This window comes from Rattus rattus, chromosome 5 (assembly GCF_011064425.1).
Source record: "Rattus rattus isolate New Zealand chromosome 5, Rrattus_CSIRO_v1, whole genome shotgun sequence".
Lineage (NCBI taxonomy): Eukaryota > Metazoa > Chordata > Mammalia > Rodentia > Muridae > Rattus > Rattus rattus.
The window spans coordinates 53,550,933-53,569,761 of record NC_046158.1 but is presented as its reverse complement, the minus strand read 5'-3'; the positions used below and the strand labels follow the sequence as shown (position 1 = coordinate 53,569,761).

The 18,829-nt window shown below is 42.1% G+C and overlaps 1 protein-coding gene across 1 annotated transcript in view; it reads left to right on the top strand.

The window, feature by feature from the left end:
- Positions 1-2,882: 2,882 nt before the first annotated feature.
- The window catches only part of Pde11a (phosphodiesterase 11A), a 223,371-nt gene continuing 207,424 nt past the window's right edge, over positions 2,883-18,829 (top strand). Inside the window, exons 1-2 of the mRNA XM_032902539.1 lie at positions 2,883-2,903; positions 3,241-3,381. Coding sequence (XP_032758430.1) covers positions 2,883-2,903; positions 3,241-3,381 — 162 coding nt within the window. The remainder of the gene's footprint in view (positions 2,904-3,240; positions 3,382-18,829) is intronic.

Below are 18,829 nucleotides of genomic sequence, written 5' to 3'. Positions count from 1 at the left end.
CCTTATCACACTTCGACCACCATTCTCCTGTGTCTCCACCGCCTCTCCTCCCTTCCACCTGCCAACTGCCTCACATATTCTTCAGGACCCAGCGCACCTTCCCTTCCCCATTTACTGTCTTTCCTTGTTCTAGTGCAGGTACTCAACACAGTATTATAATATTTGACGATGGCCCTCTTCCACAACCGCATTATTCCTTAAAGGAAACTTCTTGCTGTACTGAGACAGTCTTTTCATCCTTGTGGATGGCACAGTTCACTTATTCATTGAACAAACACATATTGTGTGGTTCACATGAGATACTGTCTGTTCTTACAGAATTTACTAGTCTAGTGGGAACAATAGATAATAGGAAAAAAATAAAGAAGAAAACACCACACAGTATCAGACAGTGATAAGTGTTATAAAGAAAGATAAAGGGGGAGAGATGGGTGGACATGGTTATGGGTGGGTTTGATTAAACAGACATTTATTCTTGAAGCTGATAGGAAGGTGTCTATGGGGAGATGACAGAAGGAGAATGAAGTGGGAGGCCTGGCCACGGGAAGACCTGTGCAATGTCCAGACCATGACATAGCAGGCACAGGCCCTATGTTGTTGGTGGATAGGGAGAATTCAGGGATCCGAGGACAGGATGAAAGACAAGAAAATGAAGGAGGTGAACTCAGGGCTTCTGGGGAGACAGGCCTATGGGCAAGACAGGAAGTGTCGATTTTAAGGGTGATGGAAAGCCACTAGGAGGTTTTGAGCTGATCGAAATTCATTTTAAAAAGAAAACACCCTGGCCTCCTGGGAACAGGGAGGGGCTGAGGAGGATGGGATGATGGAAAGGAGACAGAAGGCTGGCAGGAAAGCGAGAAGACTCCATTTAGGTCTAGAGACAAGGTGGCTCGCATTAGGGCTGTAAGATGTGAGGAACTCCCTCCAAATCAGTGGCAACACATTCAGGGTTTGCTGCTGTGGGGGACAGTGAAGGAGACCAGGCTTATGCACAAGTTTGTGGACAGCAACTACTTAGAATCTGGACCTACATTTGAGGGAGTGTAATATTAAGCATGAAGATTGTGTAAAGCCAGGAGACTTGCTGAGGTAATCTGGGAAGACTGTGTAGAGGAGAAAGAACAGAGTGGAGGAGGATCTAAGGGTCCACTTAGGAGTAGAAGGGAAGGACCACAGCTGTTCCTACCCAGCAGGGACATTAAGAAGCAGAGCCCACCACCCTGGGAACTGTTCCCGCAGGCCTTCCAAGCATTTGATCACCCTGGATATGTTCTCTTCTCCTCCTCTCCTGCAGCTAGCCTTTCTATTATTTGTAAAAACTTTCACCATTTGTTAGCATAGCACCAATTTTTAATTAGATAGAATAAAATTGCTGTAATATGATTTGTCAGTGCGAGACTCCGGGGGGAGCCTTAATTTCTCCTATGAGAGAAATGTTCTTGTGGAGAAGGTCCAGAGGCTCTCCACGCAATCCTATCAAATTGAAAAGTTAAATAATTGTTCTGTTAATATGATCCATCTGAAGAAATAATCTTAGTGATTAAGGTAATGATGTTTCCCTCTTAATAACAGGGAATTTGCTTGTAATTACTCAGGCAGTTATCTCCCTTTGAAAAATTATTTCTTTTATTTTTTGAGATTGCAATTAGATCATTCCCCCCTTCTATTTCCTCCTTTCAAGCTCTCCCATACGTCCCTTCTCGCTGTCTCTCAAGTTCATTGAGTAATTGTTGTTTGATGCACACATACATTTCTAAACACGTGAACGCAGCCCGCTCAGTCTGTGTGACGTTACCTGAATGCACGTTCTCATGGCTGCTTGGTGCTGGATCCCCAAGTGTGGGCTCGTCCCTGGGTCAGAATTGTCGTCTTCCACTTAATGTCTTTGAACATGAACTTACAGCGCATTGAGCTCTTCACAGCAGTTTGCTGTCCCAATGCCAAGGAGGCCGCTTCAATTAATGTAGTATTTGCAATCTAGTGTTTTGCTTTGCCTTGGAATCATGGGGCAATGTGATCCTTATCCTCAGCCATGGTCCTTCTTCAAAGAGAATGCTCCCCAGGAGCTCCATCCTGTCCACGGCCTCATCAGCATCAGCTAGATTCATTTAGCAGATCCCTTAACTCATTCAAATGCTTTTCTATCTCAAGGGAGTCAGAGAAGAAACTTTGTTTCAAATTATTTCAGGACAAATCATTCCTGCAGTTGAAAAATCAGCCGTGCCCCTGGGCTGTTGACCAACCTTAGGATGCATAAATTCAAACCTGTGTATTCGAGGAGTCCTGTTGTGAAAGGTCAGAGGCAAATGAACATCTTGTTTAATCCTACCGAAAAAAGCACAGGCCAACTCGGTGGCCCTGTGACTCTCTGATGGCTCTGAAAGAGGCTTCATTTCTACCATGTGGAAATAGCCTAATTGTTCTACAAATTCTGTAAAAAAAAAAAAAAGTCCATAAAAATTCCAAACAAATATTATTTTGAAGCGTAAATTGCAAGCTCCCCTGGGCTAGAGAGAGTAATAGGTTACTGCAACTTAGTTTTGAAATGAGTATGCAGTGTTCAACTTGTAATTTAATCTTTCCCATTAATGTATGCACTTTTCAACCTGCTACCTTAACAGTAATTTTAAGGAGGGTTTCTTTCCTGAGATATACAGTAGTAACATCTAAGTGTTCTAGTGGACAGTTGGGAGCGAGGCAATATTTCTTCTTCTTGTATAGTGAGATTGTATAGTGTGAGGATACATATCTACACACCACACACACACACACACACACACACACACACACACACACAAGCCTTAATAACGTTTACCTCCATGATTTTTTTTCAGAATTCTTGAAGAGAATCGTATTAGTGAAAATAACTATCAAATTGAGCCATGAAGCTATTTTTCTTCATAGTGAGGAAAGGCTGCTTTGAAGTTTTCTGAAATAAATTGGCTCTGGAGAGATCCAAGTACTTGTTATTTGTAAAATGTCGGTTTTGTGCTCAGTCATACTGAAGAAAAGCCACTGTCGTGGGTAAAAACTGGCCACTGCATTCTCTTGTTGTATTTTTCAATCTCAGAGTATGTTATAAAGTGAAATTGCAACACCATGCTAGAACAGCCATAAATGGCCTTAAAATTAGCCACACGAAATGTTTGTTATTAGAGAAAATACGACATGGAGTTCTGAGGGAGGAAACTGACGCTTTCCTGCCTTACACTTCCTAACTACATCTGTCTCTGTCTCCAGGCCTTGCTGGAGGTGGTCAATGACCTCTTTGAAGAACAGACCGACCTGGAAAAGATTGTCAAGAAAATAATGCATCGGGCCCAAACTCTGTTGAAATGTGAACGCTGTTCCGTTTTACTTCTAGAAGACATTGAGTCACCAGTGAGTTACTCTTCTTCATGCGTGTGTGTGTGTGTGTGTGTGTGTGTGTGTGGCGGGGGAAGAGGGGGTCAAAAGAAGGAAGTTGAGTTTATTTGCAATTAGACTTGCAAACAGATCAGCTGTGTTTACGTCTTCAGCCCTGAAGGGAAGATTTTTTTTTTATATGAGAGGTTCCTTCCTTTAGATGTATTTTCCTTCTTTTCTTGTCCTCACTCTGAAAACTAGTGCTTTTAAGCTGGTGGGGACCTTAAAGTCCCGTTCAGCTCTGTGTAGCTAACAGATGATTGCGCTTGGGTGCACAATGGTTCCCAGGCATCACACAACTAAATTAGAAGCCAAGTGCTGCACACACACACATACACACACACACACACACACACACACACACACACACACACACACACCCATCTTGTTTGATCTTGTTTACCAAGCACAGGTCAGACTTCTCTTCTAGGGATGCGTACTGTAGTAGGACAATGTCGCTCAGCCCTTAAAGGGCAGGAAAGCAGGTAAACCCAGAGCAAACCCTCCTCAGTCCTGGGCAGATGGTTCCTGAGTCCACTCCGGACTTTTCAAAGACCAATAACTGTCTAGCAATTAAGAGCTATTTCAACCTCTCTGGGAACGGTATTTTATGATATCCAACTTGAAAAAATAGTGTCAAAAAAAATAAGAATCTGAGGTTAAGACTGTAATGAGTACTGTACATAGCCTGTTTAGGATGCATAGACACAGATATGTGAAACCTGAAAACATAACTTTTAGTTCTGAAAATTCATATAGAAACATAAGCATGTATCAATAGCCATAAAACTTATTGAAAGGGCAACAACGAGGAGCAGTGAGTAAAATTCTGCCTGAAAACCTACTTAAATGCTCTTAAAACAGATTAACTCCTTTGTTTAAAAAAATAACTAGACAGGGGGCAAAGCAAAAGGCCTCCCCTCAAGTCCCTCTCTGATTCTACAGATACCTTGGCAAAAAGTTTCAGGGATGAATTATATCAAAATCAGAAAGTAATGGCTAAATCCTGGGCTTTTGAGCACACAATTGGACCTTAAAATCTTGCAATTAAAACTTGGGGGGGGAGAATGCTTGGTAGGCAAAAGTGCTTCCCTTGAAAGAGTGAGAGCCTGAGTTTGATCTGCAGGACTCCTACCCAAAAGCCAGGGCCACTTGTCCTCAGCACTGCGGAGGCAGACAGGTGGATCCCTCAGGTCCACTGACCAGCCAGCCTGTTTGGCCAGCTCTGAGCCAGGGGGAATTCCTGTCTCAACAAACAAGAAGTATGAAAAGTAAGAGCTATCCCACATGCATGCACAACCCTCCCCCACACACACACATAAGTGTACATGCACATGCGTGCACTCGCACTCACACACACACACACACACACACACACACACACACACACACACACACACACACAAAACATTAATAATAGCAAAACACTAAAATTTTCATTTGGAAGAGCCAGGATTTTCTAATCTAAAGGCTAAATGGATCACAACTAAAAGTAATGAAAAAAGTGAGAGATTAGAAAAAGAACAAAGAAATTCCTAGGAAGTGTGTGTTCCTCAATCAACCAGACTGGGAGAGAGCAATGTGTGTGCAACAGTGCGGCTTCCTCACACCGTCCCAGGCTCAGGTCTTCCTCAGGTTGCCCCACCCCATTTGCGTCTCCATACATCAGTGTTAGTGATAGAGGCAGTAGGTGACTGCTAAACGTGTCTCTGAGCGCATGGTAAAAGAAGGGCAGAGAGATGTCAGTGTCAGTGGAAGCCAAGGGGCAGGGAATGCCCTACAGGCTCTCTAAAACCTCTGAGGAGCATGAAAGACAAAACGTAATTTTCTCCATGCCTAACAGAAGCTAAAACGGAAGGCTGGCAGCTGAGAAAGGCTCCTGGCCAGGCTGGAGGATGTGGGGACATCCTAGACTTCAGGACTAGGGAGGATGGTGCCGAGGCCAGTGAGGTGTCATACACTGTAGCAAGGAAGAAATCTAGAGCGACTGTTTCTCTCCAGAACACCCAGGAGGTTGTAAGTCACAAGCTGAAGTTTCCATATCTGCGTTTGAATCTGAAATTACTGAGAAAACCTGGCATGGTGTATATAACTGTGGTATTACCTTTTGCCTTCTGTCAAAATAAGCAGAATTGAGGCTCAGGAAGAGATTTGATTGACTTCTAGAAAGGAATGTAAGTTCCTTTTTGTACAGTTGTATCTGTGGTCTTAGAAGTTTATGATCGGGCTGGGGATTTAGCTCAGTGGTAGGGCGCTTGCCTAGCAAGCACAAGGCCCTGGGTTCGGTCCCCAGCTCTGAAAAAAGGAAAAGAAAAAAAAAAAGAAGTTTATGATCAATATACCAATACCCTTCTCTAGTTAATCATTTATCCTGTATTTGGTTCACCTAGGTGACAAAGGAAGCATTTATAAACAAGGTTGGAGAATGATGGGTTATTCTGCAAGCGCCAGCAATTTAGAAAAAAAAATTAAAAGTTGGATATCTAGTTTAAACCTATTTTAACTTTATAACAGAATAATTCTTATTTTACAACATATTAAATAAATGCAGGATCGCTTAAGCTCAACTCAGAAAGGAACCCAATACATTGTTAAAAGAAGTCTAAGGAGCATTTGAGGAAAACCAAATGAGATTTTGAATTTATAACCAAAGCTTGTTACAGACAAATCAGGGCCACAGACTGTGGTCTGAGAGCTTGTCTTTCACATTGGGGAGAAATCACTTATGTCTCTGTAAGAGACAAAGCTATGATACTAAGCCTATATACACTTAATCAGTAGTAACCAGTGAGCAGAACTGAGTTGATTTCCCAAACCAGGAGCTGTCAGGTTTTTTTTCTAGAATACCTTGGGTTTTCCAGGCTAAGCAGTCTCTCTGGTACAGTTACTCAACTCTGTCACTATAGCAGAAAATCAGTCATAGGCAATAAATTAGAATGTGCACGGCTGCATGCCAATAAAACTTGATTTATAAAAATAAGTGGTAATTTGAACTCGGCTTGTACATGGTAGACTCTTGTCTTAGAGAATCTCCCCCTCCATACTTAGTAAAAACTTGGGCATATATTAAAGAGCATAGGATGTTGGCAAAGAGGTCATGGGATGAATGAGAAAACCGAAGGCTAGACACAGAGCACATTCCAGAAACACTGATAAAGGTTTTTCATGAAATGAGATTAAACACAACACCATCTATCTGAAAAAAAAATAAATGTTGAAAAAGAAGCTACAGAGAAGTCAGAAGCAAGTTGAGAAGGAAGAGGAAGAGTGGGGAGAAGGGGAAGAGGAGAAAAGAGAGGGGGAGAGCAGGGAGGACAGAGGGAGGGGAGGAGGAAGTGGAGGATGGGAAGGGAGCGAAGAAAGAGAAAGATGGGAGGAGGAGGAAGAAGAGAAGAGGCCGAAGAGGGCAAAGAGGAGGAAGGAGAAAGAACACTTCGTTGGTAGAGCTTGGAAGAAGAAAATGTGAAATCCTACAGAAATGGATATTACATTTTTAGAAAGCCAGAAAGAAAATAAAAGACAGCTCTAAACGCTTTAAGGAGCATGAAGAACAAAATTGAAAGTGAAATGGAAAAAAGTAAATTATAAAAAAAGAGAGAACGATAAGAACGGAGTCATAATGAAAGTTCAAAATAAGGATAATTTGCTGCCTCTGAAGAGAACACGACAAATGGAACAGGAAAAGGCTTTCAGAATTTATAACTCTAGGACATTTTATTGAAATAAAGTCAAAGTTGGATTTACAGATTGAAAGAACACTATTCAGGAGAAGTCAGTACTCAGTGCTCCGCACTGAAATACATCTGATGCTAATGGAATTTAAAGATAGAAAAAAAGAAATCGAATCTGTGGGCATCTAGGCAAAAACTTGTGACACTTTGGAAAAAAACTTCACTCTGACGTTAGGCTTCTTAGATGCAGTCCCCCTCCCCTCCAGGCCTACAAGGCAATGGAGCAACATCTAACCCATCCTCTGTAATTTAAAATCCACGCAAGTTCCTATTCAACTATTTAATCACAGGTGGTTTCAAATATGCGTTCGAATATGCAAGTGAGATTCAAAGATTCGTCCAATCTGTAAGAGTGTAGGAAATACAGTTCCCAGAGCCTGGAGAACATGGGCAGCTGTAATCTAGCCATGCAAAGGGATGAATGACGCCAAGAAAAATAAGAGCGACCTCAAGGGCTGGGTGTGTTTGAACGGAGGCTAAACCGAAGCCTACACTTAGAGGAATCTAAGCCTTATATTATCAACTGTGGCAATGGTGCTGGTTCCTGAACTTGGTAAGCATGAGAACTGGCAGAGGGCTGTGTTAATGCAGAAGCACACTGTCCTAAAGGGATATGGCCCTTTCGTGCTTCCAGTGTGAACTGTGAAACACAGGATCATGTGTTTGAACAGTCAGTCCTCTGTTTGGCACTGTTTGGTTGAGGAACCCTTAGGAAATCCAGCCTTCCTGGAGGAAGTTGGTCACTGGAAGCAGGTCTTACGGCTCAGCCCCACTTCTTGTTCACCCCTTGCTTCCTACTGTGAGAGCACTGTAACCTATTGGCCTTTCCTGCCATCAAGCCTTCTCTTCCCCACCATGATGGGCTATGTCCCTCAAACTTTAAGCGAAAATAAATTCTTCTTCCTTTATGTCCCCCTCTCATCACATATTTTATCACAAGAAAAAAAATCAGAAGAGCAGTCCCTTTTCTGCTAAGCAGTATTAAGCCTAGCATTTGTTTTGGGAGAGATGCCCCAATGTCATATCTCAGATGTGTTGTGCAGTCCTGATGCACAAAATTCTGCACCCCAGGCTCACATGCAAATAGTTTCTCAATGAGTACTTTTGATTTTGAGTGTTATCGTAATTTTGATGTGTCGTGTTACTCAGTATCCCTTTTTAATTTGTGTTTTAAGGTTTTGTTATAAAATCTTTGCTTCCAGTTACAGCAGTGATACACACACACACACACACACACACGCACACACACACTCACACACACACACACACACACACACACACACACACACACACACACACACACACACACACACACACACACACACACATACACACACACACTCACACACACATGCACACACACACATGGACACACTCACTCATGTGCACACACATACACATACATGCCCATGCACATGTTATTTATATCTATCTGGTATTGATCGCCTTTGAGATTGACTTCACATTTATTATTCTCCTGTCTTCCCATAGAATTGATTTTTTGTTCTCTGCCCAGGGCACTGTTCTTTGGGGCTGTTTGTCTGTCTCTGCAATGAAAGCACACAGTCTTAATTTCTACCATTTTACAATAGTTTGGTATTAGATAGGGTAAGTTTTCTATACTGTTCAATTATAAAATTGTAATCTTACTGTATCCCAGGAGAGGAAGAGGAAACTCCTTCCTGTACTTGCCCTTTGTCAGGGAGGAAAGTCTCTCCTAAAGGGGGCTTCCAGAGTCTACAGCCATGGTCCTTGGGTATTCAGGTATAAACTGATATTTATTGAGTTCCAAAAATAGAAGCAATGAATGTCTTTCTAGGTAATCCCATGCCAAAATTAAAATCTCACCCTCTTTGGCTTCTCTTAAGGGTTTCAGTCTGTTGATTTTAAGTGACTTTGCCAATTAGAGAACAAAACAAACCCCTTTTCTGGACACTGCTGTCAGCGTGAGGGGAAGCTTAGGCTGTTGAAGTGAATAGAGAGCTTAGCCATATCCTATCTGGGAACCACCGAAGCAAGTCCTGTCACTTCTCTTAGCTTCCAGTTCATGCACTTGCTATTATCCCTGTGTCTTCTGGAGCTTAGGCAAGAAAGGAGAATGTAGAAACTGCAGCCTTAGGTCCTCAGGCACCATCTCAGTCTTGCTGTTTCCCATTGTTCTCTCTGCTCTGATCACCCTGGTTGCAGGCAGCTATTTTCTTGTCCAGCATGCAAACAGGAACATCATAGCTAAGCCTATGACTCCAGGGCTCCTTTCTGTAGGTCATTTACCAAATGAAGCAGAGCTGGTCACTCGTGCTGGCTTTCTAACGGGAGCCCTAACTTCTTGGCCTTTGTGTACATGAACACTCAGTGAAGCCAATGGCTGTGAGATATTCCCATGTCCTACATCTGAGGGGAAGTGGCAGATGATGAATGTCGTCCAGTTGTTCCGAACCTGTGTGTGATTCCAACCCCTCATTCATAAGTGGGTTACGAATACTGCTTCAGGCTTCCTTTTCCATCACCTTTCTACTTTCTTCTTTTTTAAAATTTCCCCTCTACAAGGGAGCCAACTTGAGTTTTGATTTTTCTATCAAGTGGTTTTTAGAGTACAAAATGGAAGACATATTCTTTAAACTCTCTGGTAATCACCCAAATGAGCATTTTTTTTGCATAAACATGCACACATAGTCAACCTCTAATATTAATGCATTATACACTAAACATTATATATTCATATATTAACTTTCCACATTGGGAATCAAACGTGCATTATTTTGAGCTACAAACGACCTGAACTCACTTTGTTGGTAAGTTATCCATTAATATATCAACTCAACTCACACATTGGTCCCTGCTGGCCATCTCTGTCGTGTTCTGTCCTAAGTTTCTCAAACTTCTAGATGTCTCTATAGCAATTATAGCATCATCATGTTACAGTTCATGTTGCAAACCACAGAGCAGTTTCTAGCCATTCCCTCACCTTTTATACATCTCCATGTTCTCTTGTGTCTGTATACAAACACCATTTCCAGTTCTTCAGCCCTGGTGCTTCTGACACTGTCTTTACTAATCTCTCACATGGGATTGTCTCCTTTCCCATCTTTGCTTGCAAACAGGATTCTCTTTGGTCGACTATCAGTGTGGATGGCTTCTACTTACCTTCCTAACCATGCACCTGGTTTTTCCTAAGCTTCATTTAATTTCATAGGTGTTTGTTGGCTGGACAATAGTGTTCAGCAATCAAGGCTCGCCACTTGTGCTGCTAGGTTAACTTTCGGGCTTTCTCTTTAGTGTTCTAGCCCTTTCTTTCATATCCATTCACCTCCCTATGATCAGTCTGGGAGTGTGTTTGGATCACTATTTTTGCATATAGGGTCTGTGTGAAAAACCAAGTCACTGGACAGGGAAGGAGATGGCTCTTCAGGCCATTGCAACAGGGAGGATGCTCATGGATGAGGATCCTGTCAAAGCAAAGGAAAGGTGCTTGAGTTTTAAAGAACTGTATGGACAATGGAATTATCAGCATTATGTAGGAGATTTATGGGAGCCATGAAGTTGGAGAACAGTCGTACTTTGGAATACAGAAGGGCAGTAACGTCTTTGGAGCGTAGGCACTACTAGAGGTTTCTTTATCTGAGCTATTTGAGGCTTAGAGTGTGGATAAAATTTAACACTCGTCCTCACTGACTGTTCTCTTCAATCCCCCTTCCGCACCATGTATTGTTGGCTTCCTCAGTGCCCTTGAAGACTGATCTCTACACAGCATAATACTTAGGCCGGTTCATCCTTCGGCTTCCAGTTGAGTCCCACGAACTGAGATCAGCACAGAACTTATGAAACAGAGGTGTTGTTGTCTGGTCCCCCTGTTATATAGACGGCTGTGTTTTCGTCTACGGTCCTTCCTGACAATCTCAGCTCCAGGAGGAAACCAACACTGCTACTTCCTTGGTCTGTTCTCTCTGTGTTGCTCAGATTTAGCGGCAGTAACTGTCTTCAGAGTTGCTAGTCACTGGGCACTTCTCCACCCCCTGTATTTATTTTTACAGGACACACTCCCATAATTAGTCTCTTTATTGAAATAGGTTCCATTAAACTCTTTTGGTTTATTTACTATCTACTTACTGACAGAATAAAGTGGTCTAATGCCTCAGCCTGGAAAACTAGCTCTCTGCTTGGCTTACAGCATTCTACTCACTGCTAGGGCATAGTTCACATGGCAATCTGATCACGGCCCCGCATGCTTGGGTAGCCTTGGAGCATCTGTCAAGGTAGAATTATGCATCTGTAAATCACTTCCTGATCTATACTGTACTATATTGTGAGTTACTTAAGGACAGGGCATTTATATCCCTTTCTAAGAGCCCATCACAGTGCCTGGAGCACAAAGTACTTCATAAAGGCTGACTGAGCAAACAGATACAAAGCTAATTAACTTAAGGGAAGAATTTGTGAAGAGAGAGGGTAATGGATGATCATTTTAAGCATTCTTTGACCTTTTTGAGTAGCCATCTTATGAAAAAAACTTTTAATTAAGAAATAAATATTTTGTTTGGTTTTGTTTTGATTTTTGTTTTTTCTTGGGGGGTGTTTTGTTTTGTTTGAGACAGGGTCTCTCTGTGTAACCCCGGCCATCCTGGAACTTGCTCTGTAGGCTAGGCTGACTTCAAACTCATAGTGATCCACCTGCCTCTGCCTCCCAAGTGCTGGGATCAAGGCTGTGCACCACCACCACCACCACCTGGCAACCAAAATTTCAAATTGATGATTACTTAGCTGTGATTTTCTTTTTGGCGGCAGCAGTGTCTACTTGAGTGTAGTCTTGTTTTTGAAAGTTGTTTTTAAGTGGGAAGAACAGACGAACCAGACTAAGTGCCATTTGATAGATATCCAAATTAAAAGGGCTTCTTCTCTCCATAGAGCTTTCCTGAAGAACAAGCAGGGGAATCTCAGGGGGATCTCAGTCCCTTCGGTTGGCATCTGTGGTTTTTCCAGGGTGCAGTCGCCAGGCTGATAAAGTCAGAATCGAGTCCATGTAGCAGATTTTATAAAATAAATAAAACTAAGGTTCAGAATTGCCTCGGATCGTGTATACAGTGTGAATTCTGTTATCTTTAAGTTTATAGTTTCATCTGCTGCGTTTTGGTTGTGACCGCTGCAGCCTTGGAGATTTGATCACAAATAATTATCTATTCAGATCAATGTCTCTTTTTCTCCCTCTTCCTCTCCCTCCGTCTCTCCTCTCCCTGTGTTCCCCAACACCACCAACTCTGTCTCTAGGGTCTAGATCACCTGCCTCAGTCACCCAAGTACTGAGATCACAGAGGTCTACTGTTAGTCGTGCCCAGGTTAATTCATTATACTGTGTATAGATTCATTTTGAAGCATAGAGACGTGGGTTTGTTATTAGAGACGCTCCTGAGGGTGACGCTCCTGAGGGTGAAAGAAAGCACCATCTTTGTCCCGGGGTGGCATGCTTAATTAAAGGGTGTTTGTCGGGGTTGGGGATTTAGCTCAGTGGTAGAGCACTTGCCTAGCAAGCACAAGGCTCTGGGTTGGGTTCCCAGCTCAAAAAAAAAAAAAAAAAAAAAAAAAAAAAAGGGTGTTTGTCTCGTGACAGCCAGGATATGTGTGTGTGTGTGTGTGTGTGTGTGTGTGTGTGTGTATGTGTGTCCCCAAATATATTCCCTGCCGCTGGCCTTGGTACCTAAACTTTCTATCGTTACAGTTTTTCTTAGAAGATTATAATTCCTGGAACTCCCCTTTCTGAATTATAGATCAATTGCATCTATTCATCACTAATTAATTTGTCATTGCCCTTTAACAATTCAGCAGGTAATAACCTGGTCCACAGAAACCTCCTCTCCAATGCTGTGACCCTTTAATATAGCTCCTCCTCATATTGTGGTGACTCCCAACCATAACATTATTTTTATCAATATTTTATTTTTTTTCCTTTTTTTTTATTAACTTGAGTATTTCTTATATACATTTCGAGTGTTATTCCCTTTCCCGGTTTCCGGGCAAACATCCCCCCCCCCCCTCCCCTTCCTTATTGGTGTTCCCCTCCCAACCCTCCCCCCCTTGCTTCCCTCTCCCCAACAGTCTAGTTCACTTGGGGTTCAGTCTTAGCAGGACCCAGGGCTTCCCCTTCCACTGGTGCTCTTACTAGGATATTCATTGCTACCTATGAGGTCAGAGTCCAGGGTCAGTCCATGTATAGTCTTTAGGTAGTGGCTTAGTCCCTGGAAGCTCTGGTTGCTTGGCATTGTTGTACATATGGGGTCTCAAGCCCCTTCAAGCTCTTCCAGTTCTTTCTCTGATTCCTTCAACGGGGTCCCGTTCTCAGTTCAGTGGTTTGCTGCTGGCATTCGCCTCTGTATTTGCTGTATTCTGGCTGTGTCTCTCAGGATCGATCTACATCCGGCTCCTGTCGGTCTGCACTTCTTTTGCTTCATCCATCTTGTCTAATTGGGTGGCTGTATATGTATGGGCCACATGTGGGGCAGGGTCTGAATGGGTGTTCCTTCAGTCTCTGTTTTAATCTTTGCCTCTCTCTTCCTGCCAAGGGTGTTCTTGTTCCTTTTAAAGAAGGAGTGAAGCATTCACATTTTGATCATCCGTCTTGAGTTTCATTTGTTCTAGGCATCTAGGGTAATTCAAGCATTTGGGCTAATAGCCACTTATCAGTGAGTGCATACCATGTATGTCTTTCTGTGATTGGGTTAGCTCACTCAGGATGATATTTTCCAGTTCCAACCATTTGCCTACGAATTTCATAAAGTCCTTGTTTTTGATAGCTGAGTAATATTCCATTGTGTAGATGTACCACATTTTCTGTATCCATTCCTCGGTTGAAGGGCATCTGGGTTCTTTCCAGCTTCTGGCTATTATAAATAAGGCTGCGATGAACATAGTGGAGCACGTGTCTTTTTTATATGTTGGGGCATCTTTTGGGTATATGCCCAAGAGAGGTATAGCTGGATCCTCAGGCAGTTCAATGTCCAATTTTCTGAGGAACCTCCAGACTGATTTCCAGAATGGTTGTACCAGTCTGCAATCCCACCAACAATGGAGGAGTGTTCCTCTTTCTCCACATCCTCGCCAGCATTTGCTGTCACCTGAGTTTTTGATCTTAGCCATTCTCACTGGTGTGAGGTGAAATCTCAGGGTTGTTTTGATTTGCATTTCCTGATGACTAAAGATGTTGAACATTTCTTTAGGTGTTTCTCAGCCATTCGGCATTCCTCAGCTGTGAATTCTTTGTTTAGCTCTGAACCCCATTTTTTAATAGGGTTATTTTTCTCCCTGCAGTCTAACTTTTGAGTTCTTTGTATATTTTGGATATAAGGCCTCTATCTGTTGTAGGATTGGTAAAGATCTTTTCCCAATCTGTTGGTTGCCGTTTTTGTCCTAACCACAGTGTCCTTTGCCTTACAGAAGCTTTGTAGTTTTATGAGATCCCATTTGTCGATTCTTGATCTTAGAGCATAAGCCATTGGTGTTTTGTTCAGGAAATTTTTCCAGTGCCCATGTGTTCCAGATGCTTCCCTAGTTTTTCTTCTATTAGTTTGAGTGTGTCTGGTTTGATGTGGAGGTCCTTGATCCACTTGGACTTAAGCTTTTGTACAGGTGATAAGCATGGATTGATCTGCATTCTTCTACATGTTGACCTCCAGTTGAACCAGCACCATTTGCTGAAAATGCTATCTTTTTTTCCATTGGATGGTTTTGGCTCCTTTGTCAAAAATCAAGTGACCATAGGTGTGTGGGTTCATTTCTGGGTCTTCAATTCTATTCCATTGGTCTATCTGTCTGTCTCTGTACCAATACCATGCAGTTTTTATCACTATTGCTCTGTAATACTGCTTTGAGTTCAGGGATAGTGATTCCCCCTGAAGTCCTTTTTTATTGTTGAGGATAGTTTTAGCTATCCTGGGTTTTTGTTATTCCAGATGAATTTGCAAATTGTTCTGTCTAACTCTTTGAAGAATTTTATCAATATTTTATAACCGGAATTTTTCTACTGTTCTGAACCATAATGTAAATATCCATTTCTGATGGTCTTAGGTGACCCCGAGGGGGAGTTGATAACCATTGCTGTAGATCAAAGATTGCCAAATTTATTTTCTGTAAAGGTTTGTCTAGTAAATATTTGGACTCCATTGCAATATAGTTTCATCTGGAATATTTATCTCTATTGTTATAGTAGAAAATGAACATGGCTCTGTTTTAATAAAACTTTATTTATAAAAACAGGTGGTGATAAGGATTTGACCCATAGGCTGTCTTTTGCCTACACCTGTTCTAAGTAATAGAAGAAAGCAGATGAGGTCACATCCCCAGGACTATGCTACTTCTCAATTAATTATCATCTTGAAGGGGCACTAAGGCCCAAGTGCAAACTATGCTTTCCAACAATTTACTGAGGCAAATTTAGCTGTGATTTTTAAACTTCAGGTTGTCCGTAAATGACAGACTGTATAGAGAGATTTTATTAGTAGGTCTGGGTCCCTGAATATGTGGCTTTACTTAGATTTGTGGCAGCAGTGGGATGTAGAGTGTACCGGAAGCCTTCAAAATCAGACAGCGTGGCTCTAAAGCAGCTTCAGGCACATCATGGGCCCCAGGCTGATGTCTCAATGGCGGCCTAACTTGTTTGGCGTACACCCCTGTGGCTTTGTCTTCAGTAGTCTCCTTGCTGTACTTCTTTTATTCCTCTCTTGCTGGGACTCGGGCCTGCTGCTTTTTTATTCTTACCTTATTCACTGTTAGCTGTAGGCTAGTGAGTGTTGGATTCCCTTCCTTGCCACTTCAGGTTTCTTTCTACCCCTGGATAATTCTACACAACCCAGTAGCCCGTACAAGGCGTTCATACAAGTATTTAATTTATGAAAACATTTCTATCCACATTTGTATATCTTTTCAAGATTTCAGTACTTCATTTTTTTTCCCTAATCCTGTTCAATTCAGTACCAAAGAAGAACTTAAAGTTTCTGAGACCCGTGGATGGTACCACATGTTTATGGTGTCAGTTTAAGAGTCTGAAGTAGGTGCATTGAGAGTTTGAAGATAGACTGGTCTCCATGCTAGAACACTTTTTCAAAACAACAGTGATAACAAACTAGAAAATGTAAAAATGTCAGCGAACAAATATTGCAAGTGCTTGTGACATGTTCTACATGTGCAATGTCACGAGAGGTTTTCCAAGCAAAAAAAGGAAAAGAGAAAGCAAAACCAAATCAAGTGATTTTAATCTGAAGGCTGTTGTATGGTGGTAAAACTTAAAGAGCTTTGCTTTGAGCTTCTGAAGAGTCAAAGCAAAGGGAAATTTTTATAGATTTTATAATCCCTTTCACCTAGAAGGAATCACATCAGGGCATAAAGAAAAGAAAGTCTGATCCTGTGCTTTAAAATGTAAATATTTTATTGAGATAGATAGATAGATAGATAGATAGATAGATAGATAGATAGACAGACAGACAGACAGACAGACCGACCGATAGATAGATAGATAAGGAGGGAGGGAGAAAAGGAGAGAGGGAGGGAGAAAAGGAGAGAGGGAGGGAGGGAGGGAGGGAGAGAGAGAGAGAGAGAGAGAGAGAGAGAGAGAGAGAGAGAGAGAGAGAGAGAGAGAGAATAGGAATGAAAACATTGGCCCCTGAGATTACGAAGCCTTTGAAGGTCATTGATCTGCCGTCTACAAACCAGAGAACAGGGAAAACTGGTGCTGTGCACCAGGCAGGAACCACAGAGGCCAAGAATGCGAGTCCTGGTCTGAGGCCAAAGACAGAACCAGCTGTGCCAGTGTCTCAGGGCAGGGCAAGAGGAACACCCTAGCTTACAGCAATCTCACCCTTCCCCTTCCGGCCTGTCCAGACTCTCGGTGGTGGCGATGACCTTTGCTCATCATACTGATTCAATTATTAACCTCGTCTCGAAACATCCAGAAGTAATGTGTTGCCAGCTATCTGGACATCCTTAGGCTGACCAAGAGGACAAATTCATCATTCTAAATGTTGTTGAAGTTTGGCGATTGTGTTTACTTGATAGCTCCCTGCTTTGTGTGGTACCTCATAATCATTAGATAACTAATATTTAAACAAAGCCCTGCCAGTATCAACATTTGATTATGACTATATTTCTTCCTAAAGATACAGAAACCTAAGAATTAGTATGTAAATCAGTTTTTACATAGTTTTGTAGTTTACATTGTTAAAAACTGCAGTCTACAATAGTGTCTTTGTTTCTCACACTGATTGTAACTTTAGGGGCTCCCAAGACCGTCCTCTGTTTCAAATGACTGGCTGGGAAGACTTAAAGAATATAGTGGTGATGAAATGTGACAATACACATAAAGTTTTGTCCACTGAGGCCTGACCCTTAGCATGTAGAATCTTAACTGAGGTTCTATCGCAGTAACCCAGTTGGCCATCCATCTATTTAGCTAACTTTGCTCTCTGTTCTTCGAGAGGTCAGATGACACCATGCAGCTCAAGACACTCTACACGTATCCCCTAAATCATACTGTTGGTGTGGCTCAAAGCGCCGTTCTAAATCATATTGTTATTTTCTGGCTGTGCCAATGCCTGGTAGCACATAGACTTGTTTATCAGACATTTCAAGATTTAAAGGTTTCTCTCCCAGGAGCCAGGGGCAAGTATAAAGATTAAATTCTCTCCCTCCCCCTCTTATTTCTCCCCCTCCCCCTCCTCCTCGCCCTCCCCTCCCCCTCCCCCTCTCTGTGTGTTCACACGAATGTATACACTCATGCATGTAGAGGACAGTGTCAGCATTTGCACCTCTAATGTCACCCATCTTGATTTTAGAGACAGTGCCAGGGTTTCTCACTGGGACTCAGCAGGTAGGCTATGCTGGCTGGCTAGTAAGCTGAGGGAATCTGTGTGACTCTGTCTTCACAGTGCTGGAGTTACCAATGCATGTCCCTTCACTCAGTATTTTTATTACACTTCCTGGGGAGTCAAAAATAAGTCTTTACGCTTATGTGGCAAGCATAAAGCCATAAATTTTTTACTTATGAATCTTATGTGTGATTTTTTTTTGGAGGGGAGGTAAGTTCTATATGTAGGTCTGGCTGTCCTGGAACTTGCTATACAGACTAAGCTGGCCTTGAACTATAGAGATCTGCCTGCCTCTGCTTCCAGAGTGCTGGGATTAAAGGCTTGTGCCACCCCATCTCATACATTATATCTGATTTTTATCATGACTTCATGGACTGGTTTACCGTGAGGTAACAGCACTTGGCAGATGCGTACCTATAGCTCTCTCTTACAAATGAAATAAAAGTTGAACCTGTTTTACTATTATTTTGTTTTAGACTTTTAGGGTCTGATGTAGCTCAGGACAGACTCAGAATCTCTAGGACTTCTTGAACTTCTCACCACCTCCTCCACTCCCAAGCGCTGAGATTCCAAGAATGTGCCATCATGTTTAGTGTACACAAAGCAAAAGATCCAACCCAGGGCTCCCTGTTAGGCAAGTTCTCTACCAACCAAACTACAATCTCCTTGGTGTTTGTTTTGTTTTGTTTTTTGTTATTTATTTTGTTCAGGATGTTTTGTTTTGTTTGGGGGTTGTTGTTTTTCTGCTTTTTTTCATTTTAGTATTTTTAAATGCTCATCATTTATATTTTAAGAACCAAATTCTAGCTGAAGTTCTATCAAGAGGTGTTTATATGTCTTACATTCTTC